This window comes from Gopherus flavomarginatus, chromosome 9 (assembly GCF_025201925.1).
Source record: "Gopherus flavomarginatus isolate rGopFla2 chromosome 9, rGopFla2.mat.asm, whole genome shotgun sequence".
NCBI lineage: Eukaryota > Metazoa > Chordata > Testudines > Testudinidae > Gopherus > Gopherus flavomarginatus.
This window is the reverse complement of record NC_066625.1, coordinates 57990074-58002313: the sequence shown is the minus strand read 5'-3', so window position 1 is coordinate 58002313 and position 12240 is coordinate 57990074. Positions and strand designations below refer to the sequence as shown.

Sequence of the window (12240 nt, the reverse complement as noted above, 5' to 3'; positions counted from 1 at the left end):
TGCTAAGCAGGAGGATACACTAGCTGTACACTTAAGCAGTTGTATTGTTTAATTTAATCAGATTCTTAAATTTTTACTTGCAATTTGTGTCAGAATTTATTTAGATGGAAATTGCTATTTGTGAATTTAATTGAATTTTAATTTAATTTTTTTTATTAAACTACCTTGTGATGGGTGCAAACTTTTTTTCTTGTCAAAACATGTTTTGTATTTAAAATGAACCATTTATTAAACAAAGGAAGTATCTGTAATTAGTGAATTGAACTGATTGTTTCTAGTCACTATGAGCATCAAGATTTAAGTACTAGCAGAGCTCATCCTCTTACACCTAGTTTTTAGTCAGACTGGAAAAGGAAAACAAGTTTTTGTTTTGTCCCCCCCCCCCCCCTTCCAATTAGTTTCTTAACTTTGAATGAATTAGTCATTAAACTGAACTAGCTGAATAAACAGAAATGAAGAAAATATTCCCTCTACACCTGCAGAAAAGACTACTGCTGTCAAAATCTGGTTGAGCATTTTAACAAACTAGTTCCAAGTACATAAAAAGAAATTCCCACCAATTCAATGCTTTGATTGTCTTTAAAACTCAACAGCAAGTGTACTGCTTTGTTTTTAATTTTAAATGATTAATAGATGCGTTCAGGCTTTAGCAGCTGTCAATCTCAAATTTAATTTTAAATAGTTTTTTTTAATAAACCATTTAATTTTTTTTTAAATCATTACTTTTATCCACTCTGATTCAGGTCCCCTGCATTGAGTGAGACAATCTTTGCCCTGGTCTAGGTTTTGATCTTGGGCTGTTATTTCTGATCATGCCCACCAACTGTCATCACTTGACTCTGGGAAATGCTAAACTAAAGTGTCTTTCAGCATGAACCAAAGATTGAAAAAATCATCTTTTTTGGGGGTGGGGGGGATGGTCAATCCAGAATTCTCTTGACAAACTACAAGGCTGGAAAGAGGAATTAACAAAGCCACACTGTGTAGAATTTCTTTTGGTACAAGACCTCACTGAAAACATTCTAGAACTGTTGATCTTTTAATTTCAGTTAGGGCTCAATGGCCATTGATACTATAAGGATGTAGCAGTTTCACTAAGCAGTGGCACTTGATTAGTTATATCTACCAACTGTTTGAACTATAATCAATTTAGCCTATTACAGAACTATAAAAACTGTAAGGAAATATCAGTTAGGATGTTAATTAGTCTTCTCTTATTCTTTTACCCAACCTATAAGAATGTGAGCTACATCTTTACTATAAACCGTTACACCCACATGAATATGTCATTAAGTTTAACTCAAAGTAAAATATTCACAATGACAGGGCTGTAGGAATACTTATCTGTATCAAGAAATTTTATTACTTTGCAGGCAGAATTACAACTAGATCTTTATATGGATGTTTCTCTTCTAATGTCTGTTGCATAGGGTGCAAAACAAACGGTGGTGCTAGCCTAGAACAGTAAATCCTCAAATGCATTTGTTGGGAGCTGTTTCCTGCAACACAGAGTTGGTGAATTTGTTTTGCTTCTTGGGAAACTTGCAGACAATACTTGGCATGAAGTCTAGTTTTATTCTTTGTAAAATGAATTAATTTCATCTTTGTATTTTTCAAGCACAGCTGGTCGTTTTAATTTCATCGTAGGACCTAAAACAAAAAACATACCACCAAAAAACAAAAAAAACCAAAGTTGATTACAAGAGGAGAGAGAAATCACAGCAAAGTTTCCTAGCTGGAGGATTAATGAGTCCTAGTACATCATTCCTCCAAAGGGACTGACTAGTAGATGTGCCTGTAGCTTCAATGGCTGATCTCTCATAGGAACTGTAGAATAGCTGGGGCAGAAACAGAAAAGTTCAGTCCAAATGACTTGTGGACAAAGCAATGTCAGGATTCATGAGCAGAGGTAACAAAGTAGCTACTGCCCAGTTTAGTAATACTTTAAGAGGACTAATTGAGCTTTCTCCCTTTATGTCCTCAGTTAAAGAACCCTCTCTTATGGCAGGCCTACACTACTGCTTAAGTCAATCTAATTTGTGTTGCTCAGGGGTGTGAAATCCCCCTGAGCGATGCAAGTTACAGCAACCTAAGTGCTGTTTGCACCAGCACTATGTCGGCAGAGATGCTCTCCCACTGACATAGCTTCTGCCTCTTGCGGAGATGGATAATTATGTCGATGGGAGAGAACTCTCATCGGCATAGAGAATCTTCACCAGACGCACTACAGCAGTGCAGTTGCACCAATGAAGCGCTTCTGGTGTAGACTTGCCCTTAGCAATGTTGTATCTACTTATTACAAGAGCCCTGGACTTGACATAACCTGCAGCCATCTGTGCACTTAGCCAACATGGGCTGGAAGTGAGGACACCACATAGCGAGAAAGACTTTGGCCTTGCTTAGGCAGATAAAAACATCTGCACAGTTGCAGTGCTACTAAAGGATAGCTGACCTTAGTCTGCGTGCCTGTCTGCAAGGTTTTTTTTTTTTTTGCTAGAGTTGCTTTAGTGATAAGAAAAAATTGAGAGTTCTTTGTTTTTGCAAGGAAACGGTCAGCCTATTGCGGGTTATTTTGAGCTATGCTTTGTTTTGAATTCCATATAAGAGTTTAGTTAGTGTCTGTACTTTGGAAAAGTTCTCCTGAGAAGATTTCTATGAGCTTGCAGTCTGACAGCTACCTCCCCAGTGCCTAGGAGGAAGGCCAGCCATCAGAAACCTGCTGCTGTACACTGGATACCACCTCAGGCTTCGAGTAACTATATTTTGGGGGTGATCTAGGTTATTTCTATTCTAGATGTGTGCTTTGTACTCAATAAAAACAAGGACTTTGGGGTGGAAGCATTTGTGTGTGTACCAATCATTTATCAGAGGGAGGTGCTATCTCCCCCCACCCCCCCACTGATTTGTTTCCTGACACCACCTGGAAAACTGAGGTTAGTTTTGGGTTCAAATAACCCCAAGTAACATACAGGGTCTTCTCAAAAACTGCATCTTGCTTTGGGTGAAGTTTTTTTTTTTTTTGGTTAACTTTTCTCTCTTGCCCCTCCCCCCCAATCTCATGTGCTATGCATTAAAGACAAAATCATAATACTGAAAGGAGCAAGGAATGTAATAACTCAGCTTTACTGTAGTCAGGGCTCAGATGGGTGTTGGCAGATATAGGCTTACTCCACTCATGGGGCTATAGGGGATAGCTGAGTCAGAATGGGTAGAGAGAAGAAACTGAGTATGCCCTCAGCTACGCTGGTCAGGAGCGTGGAAGGACGCAGATGCAGCCATAGCGGATACTGCTATGAAAAAAGGATCCAATCTTACACGCATGGGATGCATGCTAAGAGTAAAATTGGTGTAGATAATCATTGATGATATAAGTACAGAGCCTTAAAGGAGAAGCTTAATTTGAACCTGAGACAGAATGAGTCAAGAAACTATTGGAGGGATTTAAGTCAGTGGGATGAGATGTAGTGGACAGGGAAGGTAACTATAGCTACAGAGTGGATGGATTAGAATGGAAAAAAATTAGTCATCAGGGCTGTAGAAGTGGATGCATTATTCCCCAAACAGCTGCCTCAACTTGCAGTAGGCCCTACTAGACGGGCCCCACAATTCATTTATACCCAAGACACTTTATTTAAAAAAAAATCAGCTTCTTGAAAAAAGTCATATCTATCTACTTTGTAAATGTGAACCCCATTCCTATAAAGGACACCCCATTGTTATAACCCTATCTGGTTAGAGGAAGGATGACATGCTGTCTGCAGTACTAAAGAAATAGAATGCAATGGATACCACACTGCTATTTTTCTGACATCTCAGTTCAGCCACAAACTAGAATATGGAATTTTGCTGTTCTTAAATAATGTTGTGGGTGAAGGAATCAAGGCCTCAAACTTTTCATCCACCAGCACAGTTCAAATTCACTTGATAGACTCACTCTGGTATTGGACAACTGGCACTTGACTTTGGCACTTTTGAAACTATTACCCCTAGACAGTATCCAAGATGCTGCTCAAGGCAAAGTTTATAACGTGGAAGAAACTAACACTGACAAAAACAAGCCCCCCACATGTATATTAGCCTATCGCCTTTGACATGTTCCCTTTCTTCCTTTACTAGATGTTCTGTGTATTTGGCAACAATGTAAATCTTTCATACAATATGTGACACTGTGGCCAGAAAGGGTTAAGCATCCTGCAGGATAAATGACCTAAACTGAACCTTTAGAGACATGTTAGAAAAGTATGTAAATATTAATTAGGGCCACTCTATGTCAGATAGGCTAGAACTCTGAAATGCAAACCTGTATTGTTAGACATTAGAGGTGATACTAATTGTATGTGTTTACTTATATCTTGTTAGAGGTTAACAATGTAACCAAATAGTTCCCGTCTATGCCGTATTCTGCTAATTCAGAGATCAAATGGAGATCTTAACATTCAAATGATCTGTAAACATAGCAAGATCACTGCATTCATCTCTCTTTGAAGGATATAACAAATCGCCCATGAATATTGGAAAACAGGCAATTGCTTTATGTTAATCCATGTAGCTAATTACCAGTGATGCTTAGGAAACAAGTTACTTCAAAGTCTCTATGATTGTCTATTGTTCTCCTAAGGACTCCATGCTGTGAAGAGAAGGCCTGAAACTTATGAAGATGTCTTGGGTCCTGATCCTTTTTATATCAGATATGCTTGATGCTTTATGCAGAGAATCTTGAGTCATAAGACAGATCTCCAGTCCCACCTGGATCGCCCTGAATATGAACACTGGACTAATTCTGAACTACCATGCTCACAATCTCTAGTATAAAACTAATCTCAGAATGGTACTCATGTCTGTATGTATGCTGATCTTTTAACCTGAGGCAGCCAACTTGAGCCTAAGAAGGAGCCAGAATTTACCAGTGTACATTGCCAAAGAGCCAAACTAATATGTCAGCAGCCTCCCATCAGCTTCCCCCCACTCCAATCTGCAGCGCCTCCTGCCCGCTGGCAGCCCCACCAATCAGTGCCTCCTGCTCCCTCCCCACACCTCCCGACCACGCGGTGTGCAGGAGGCTCTGGTTGGGAGGGGGAGAGCGAGGGCATGGCAAGCTCAGGGGAAGGGGTGGAGTGCGGGGAGGGCCTGGGGCAGAGCAGGGGGTTGAGTACTGAGCACTCCCCAACACATTGGAAAGTTAGCACCTATAGCTCCAGCCCCAGAGTCAGTGCCTATGCAAGGAGCTGCATATTAACTTATGAAGAGCCACATGTGGCTCTGAAGCCATAGGTTGCCCCCGCTGTTTTAACAAACACTTTCTTTTTTAATAAATTTTAGTTTAGTTAATAAGGATTGGCTGTAAGCGTGTATTTGGGGAAGATCTGGAATATTCATTAACCTGAGAGGTAATGTGTCTGATCTTATGGGATTGGTAGAACTTTCTTATATGATTAATAAGATTTTCAGTAATCCCCATCATATTTGACTTAGGTATCTCAGTGGAGGCCACAGGCTGGGTTACTTTAAGGCAGTGTTTCCCAAACTTCGGATGCCGCCTGTGTAGGGAAAGCCCCTGTCAGGCCAGGCCGGTTTATTTACCTGCCTCGTCCGCAGGCCGGTCGATCGCGGCTCCCACTGGCTGCGGTTCGTTGCTTCGGGCCAATGGGAGAAGCTGGAAGCGGCGCAGGCCGAGGGATCTACCGGCCGCCACTTCCAGCAGCTCCCATGGAGCAGCGAACCGCGGCCAGTGGGAGCTGCGATCGGCCGGACCTGCGAACGCGACAGATAAACAAACCGGCCTGGCCCACCAGGGGCTTTCCCTACACAAGCGGTGTCCCAAGTTTGGGAAACACTGCTTTAAGGGAACTGTGTTGTTGGTTTCTGGGTAACCAGTGAGGTATTATAAAAGCTGTTTTGTGCTGGCTTGGTAAATCTAAGTTTTGGAATATCCACCAGCTTTGGGGATTGCCTGCCCCATTCTTTGCAGTTTGCCCAAATTGAGCAACCTCAGTGTGGCTCCCCTGAGATCCCGGTCACACAATACATCTCTAAATACTTACAGGAGTCCGCATAAATATTCTGTATTTCATTAGTTAGAAGTTTGGTGAAGCAAGAAACTAGAACATCTTTCACCAACAGATCTTTAATTATTGCTCATAATTTTCCCTTCCCACAAAAGACAGGCCCTGGCTGCCAAATGACCTTGATTTCCTGGTTAATTTTTATGCAAGGTTTACAATAAGATTTTGTGTTCTCTGATTAAACTGACTTCATTTGACTTTCTTCTAAAAAGAGAGAAAGCTGTGGACACAATTAACGATTATTAAATAGTTTGGCATACAGATTATATTTTTTTTTTTGTATTTTTGGTTCTTTCTCTGGCACTAAAATTGCAGGACTTGTTGAATTTCTTAATTTAAAAAAACTGAACAAGCATAACTTACTGGTATGTTATATGAAGGTTTTTATGAAGCTCCCACATTTCACCAACCATAGTTTAAATTTCAAGTTGTAATATGAATTGATTTTATCTTGGAGTGGTTGAGATCCCTAAGATTGTAACAATATCATTATTCTGTAATCTGAAAGTGTGAATTGTTATCAGATAATTGCCACTTGTTTGGGAAGAGCTATATAACTCCCAGCTCCACCATTCCTGAGAAATAGTCACCCCAAACTTACAGTACTCAACACCCCTCCTGTATTCACTAAGTATCTCACGATAGGTTAGTATGCAGAGGTCTTACCAAATTCTCCACCAGAAATGGAGAAATCTCTTTCCAGGACTGTCCATTTCTGAATATGCTGAACACTGGCAGTGGATTTCATGTTGACTCTGTCGATTCCTTCTTGAATGGCCTGGTAAACAGCCTGATCTCTGGTTGCCACAATCTCTGACACTGTAGTGGCTTTGCTGCCAATTTTCTGGCAGAATTCTCTGGCTTGCTCAGTCAGATTGTCAGTCGGATCGGATGTATCTGGGTCCAGAGTACTCTACAATATGAAGTGACAGAGTTTCAGTATTAATGGCTTGCTCCTACAGGGCACTAAGTGTCCTCAATCCCTGCTCAAATCAGCGGGATTTGAGGGCAGCTCAGAATATCAAAATTTAAGTGAAACAGTTTGCTGCAGTCCTAAGTCTACAACATGAGACCATTTGTAGACTGTTGCTAGATAAGATATTTTGACAATTTGGCCACATAATGCGAACATGCTGGCTAATATGTGATCATCATGTACGTGATGTGATCACATTTGAAACATGTCAAAATATTTAACATAGAAAAATCTCTCTATATACTCTGAATAAGTTACCACTGTGGGTATGTCTACACTGCATTAAAAGTCCTAGCCTGGGTCACCTGACTCAGGCTTGCAGGGCTCAGGCTGCAGGGCTATGAAACTTCAGTCTAGACATCTGGGCTTGGGCTGGAGCCCAGCTTTGACACCCTGTGAGGGAGAGGGAGTTGCATGCCCTGGGCTTCAGCCCAAGCCCAAACCTATTTTTAATCCCTGCAGCTCAAGCCCTGCTGCCCAAGTCAGCTGATCTAGGCTCTCAGACTGGGTGCTGTGGGGATTTTAATCACACTGTAGACATATCCTGTGTTTTTCCAAATCAATTGCATTGTTATGTCAAGAAATGTATTCAAGATGCTATTTACAAAAATGGATTACTGAAAATTGTATAATTCTGTTTGAGCTCTCAAGACAGGGCTGCTGTTTAAAATTAGAAAAAAAATTTTTTACAATTGGTGGTGGGGAGGAATAAGTGACAGAGATAATAAATGTAAAGGGTGACTAATGCTGGGACACCTGAGACAAGAAGTTTTACATAATAATATACAGGGCCCTTGTTTTCATTCTGTTACTATAATATTTGCATTTTAACAAAGGATGATCTTTCAGCTGGGCTTCATCCTATAGGTCAGCTATTCATAATCTTGTTCCTAAATTCATTCTTAGATTTCTTCCCAAAAGGAACAAATAGGTGGAAAATAGGGTCTGTTAGAACGCAAACATTCTCTGTCTTAAGCATAAATTGTAATGAGCAAACATGGCCAAAAAAACCTCTTGTGTAAGTAGCTATGAAACTGTGTTGCCTTTTGTTTTGTATGTATTGAGACTTTAAACTTCTAAGGCCTCTGCCTGTCCAGAGTGACAACAGGCAGTATGGAGAAGGCAAATGCTGTACTCTCTGAGGGAGACTTCACTTCTGCTCTTTCAGGATTTTCTTAATGAAAGTGAATTTGAATTTTAGACTGAAAGTAAGTCTTGTTTTGTTTATGGAAGAATATTAGAAATGAATGTGAAGTATTTCTTCTGCTATACAGCATAAGGGCTAAATCCTGCTTGCTCACAGCAAATCTACCCATGTCAGTAAAGCCAGCACACTTAGCTCTGTAATTTGAACATTTTTCCCAATGTGGAAACCCCCCCGCCACACACACACACACACACACACACACACACACACACACACACACACACACACACACACACACACACACACACACACGCGCGGTTTAATATATCAGGAGTTTAGTGGGGTGTGATTTTGTCGAAATCAACAGTAAAAGTAGTTTACCTTTAAGGTCAGTAATATTGATAAGAACTTCTTTTGATCTCCAATCAACATAGCATTGCTAACAATGGGCAGTTCCTTTTTGACCTCATCTTCAATTGGGATTGGAGGCACATTTTCACCTCCAGCTGTAATAATTAACTCTAGGCATGAAAAGAAACTTATTAGTTGAATTCAAATAATTTCCTCACAACTGTCTAAGTGGTGAGCCAAACCATTTATCACATTCCTGCTAATAGAAGATACCAGGAATACCAATAGCTTTTAAAGAGAACAAAACTTGTTTAGATGTGAAAATTAACCTTCCTGAAAGACAGATATATCCTTTGCAATATCTCTAGAGGGCTCTCTGGCTCTCTTTCTCTCTCTCTCTAATAAACACAAACACACACTATTGTGTATACAAAGCGTAACCCTTTATGCCAGACTTGATTAACTGGAGATTAATTATGACTCTCAAGGTGTTACAGATAACCTGGGATTTTCAGCAGTTAGGCTCCCTTCAGTGCTATCTGGCATTCATTCTCTTTGTGCTCTAGTGTTGGTGAGCTGCGAAAAGAAAGCCCTTTTACAACTGGCACCATAATAAAAAGCAACCTTAAAACCACCAAGAGGGGGCAGGCCAACACAAGCAAGCACATGGAGAGGGATCTTCAGAAGAAGCAGATTGTACAGAACAGCCAGGGAATAACTGAGGCAGACCAGAGTAGGGCTGGATGAATATTGGATTTCTTGGTTTGCAACCAATTAAATAAATAATAATTAATAATTGTTTAGGGTCAAATGAACAACTAATTTTTTTGAAATTTTCAGTGAATCAAGAAGTCAAAATGTCTTTCCATTCTGAACATTTCACTTCTTTCAAAATCAAAATGACTTGTTTTGTTTTTGACCATTTAAAAATGTTTTAATTAGTTTTATTTGAAAGGCAAAGGACATTTTAAAGTGGAGAGTCATTTCAAATTAAAAAAAAAAAGATTTAAAACAGTCTGTGACATGGCCAGAAAGGGTTAAGTAGCTTGCAGGCTAAATGACCCAGGGTCAACCTTTAGAGACATGTTAGATAGGCTAGAATTTTGAAATGCAAACCTGTATTGTTAGAAAATTAGAGGTGAGACTAATAGTATATGTTTACTTATATCTTGTTAGATATTAGCCATGTAAACAGACAGTTCCTGTCTATCACTATAGCTATTGATTCAGTGATCAAAAGGGAATATAACATTTAGATGAATCTTGGGTGAAATAATGTCATTGTCTATATGTCTCTTTAAAGTTTGTGGTAAAATGTATATGAGCTGTTTAATGGATAAATTACCTTATGTTAATCCATGTAGTTGATTACATGATGTCTGGGAAACAGAAGGTTACATTAAAAGCCTATTGTTCACCCAGGATTGTATGGTGAAGAAGCTGCTAGAAAACGGTTTAAAAGACTCTTGGGACCTGATCCTTTCATCTCAAATCTGCTTAATGCTTTATGCAGGGGAAGCTTGAGTAATAAGACTGAGATCTCCAGTCCTTCTGGATCACCCTAAATATGAACATTGGATTATACCTATGGACTAATTCTGAAAAAACTCTCTGCAACTACAAAACTCACCATCTCTACTATGAATCTGATCTTAGAACTGTACTCATGTCTGCATGTATACTGATCTTTTAACTAATATTCTTTCACTTTTCTTTTTAAATAAATTTTAGTTTAGTTAATAAGAATTGGCTGTAAACATGTATTTGGATAAGATCTGAAATATTCCTTAACCTGAGAGATAATGTATCTGATCTTTTGGGATTGGTAGAACTTTCTTATGTGATGAATAAGATTTTCAGTAATCATCACATTTGACCTGGGTGTCTGGGTGGAGGCCTAAGGCTGGGTTGCTTTAAGGTAACTGTGTTTTGGCTTCTGAGTAACCCCTAAGATATTATAGAAACTATTTGAGGCTAGCCTGGTGGATATAAGTACTGGAATGACCACCAACTTTGGGATTGTCTGCTCCATTCTTTACAGTTTGCCCTAATTAAGTAACCTCAGTGTGGATCCCCTGGGATCCCAGTCATATAGTTTATAAATGTTTTGATTTTTTCAGAATTTGGGGGTGGGGGAGGTTGACCAAAACAATTTGTCAAATTTGACAAAATTCACAGAATGTTTGTGTTGCAAATCTGTATTCTAAATAGAAAACCAAGTTTTGACTGAAAAATTGCACTGAGCTCTAGTCCAGAGGACCAGCTCTAATCCAGAGCAGGGGTGGCTCCAGGCCCCAGCACGCCAAGCGCGTGCTTGGGGCGGCATGCCACGGGGAGCGCTCTGCCAGTCGCCGGGAGGGCAGCAGGCAGGCTTCCTTCGGCGGCATGCCTGTGGAGGGTCCTCTGGTCCCGCGGCTCCGGTGGACCTCCCGCAGGCGTGCCTGCGGAGGGTCCACCGGTCCCGCCGCTCCACCGAAGCCGCAGGACCAGCAGACCCTCCGCAGGCAAGACTGCAGGAGGTCCACTGGAGCCGCGGTACCGGCGACCGGCAGAGTGACCCCTGCGGCATGATGCCATGCTTGGGGCAGCGAAATTTCTAGAGCCGCCCCTGGTCCAGAGGAGGGTGGTGCCTGCCTTCAGAGCATGTGTAAAAATAACTTTAAAAATACCAAACAAGCGCAACATTCTTGTGCTATTTTGCTGATTCCTCTTGATAAGGAAGGAGTGTACATTTTTATTTGAATGTCTGTCAATTAAAGTAAAATTCTTTGACTATTACAATTCTTAATACACTGCACCATCCCGTAAGCAAACTACAAATGCTCCACTACATTAAACTTGTGTTCTCTGCCTGTACCTAAAATAAATTATGTTCTTTTAAATATATTAAGAAATAATGTACTCAGTACAGAACAGTGCAGACAAATGGACTTCTGTGTATTATTGTAACTGAAAGTCATACATTAAGGGACCTGACCCTGGAAATACTTATATGGAAGTACTCAACCTATGTACTTCTGTCAGGGTATAATCCCCTACTCTGAACCTTAGCGTCCAAAAGATGGGGTACCAGCATGAATTCCTCTAAGCTCAATTACTACCTTAGTACTTGTAGCGCTGCCACCAACCAGGAATTCCAGTGCCTGGTACACTCTGGTCCCCCCAAAACCTTGCCCGGGGACCCCCAAGACCCAGACCCTCTGGATCTTAACACAAGGAAAGTAAACCCTTTCCCTCACCGTTGCCTCTCCCAGGCTTCCCCTCCCTGGGTTACCCTGGAAGATCACTGTGATTCAAACTCCTTGAATCTTGGAACAGAGAGGAAAATCCACCTTCCCGCCTCCTTCTCTCTCCCCCTCCCAGACTCTCCCTGAGAGAGAAAGTAATCCTAACACAGAGAGAAAATAACCTTTCTCTCCCCCTTCCCTCCTTTCTCCCCACCAATTCCCTGCTGGCTCCAGACCCAGTCCCCTGGGGTCTCACCAGAATAAAAAAACAATCAGGTTCTTAAACAAGAAAAGCTTTTAATTAAAGAGAGAAAAATAGTAAAAATTATCATTGTAAATTTAAGATGGAATATGTTACAGAGTCTTTCAGCTATAGACACTGGGAATACCCTCCCAGCCTAAGTATACAAGTACACATAAAAATCCTTTCAGCAAAATACAAATTTGAACTCCTTCCAGCCAAATACACATTTGCAA

The 12240-nt window shown here is 40.6% G+C and overlaps 1 protein-coding gene across 5 annotated transcripts in view; it reads right to left on the bottom strand.

The window, feature by feature from the left end:
- Positions 1 to 145: 145 nt before the first annotated feature.
- The window catches only part of ACSBG1 (acyl-CoA synthetase bubblegum family member 1), a 122386-nt gene continuing 110291 nt past the window's right edge, over positions 146 to 12240 (bottom strand). For all 5 annotated transcript variants that reach the window (XM_050966994.1, XM_050966993.1, XM_050966991.1 and 2 more), the window contains 3 exons: positions 8567 to 8706; positions 6729 to 6975; positions 146 to 1650 (listed from right to left, as the gene is read on the bottom strand). In XM_050966994.1, the coding sequence (XP_050822951.1) occupies positions 1574 to 1650; positions 6729 to 6975; positions 8567 to 8706 (464 nt within the window). In that variant the 3' untranslated portion in view covers positions 146 to 1573. The remainder of the gene's footprint in view (positions 1651 to 6728; positions 6976 to 8566; positions 8707 to 12240) is intronic.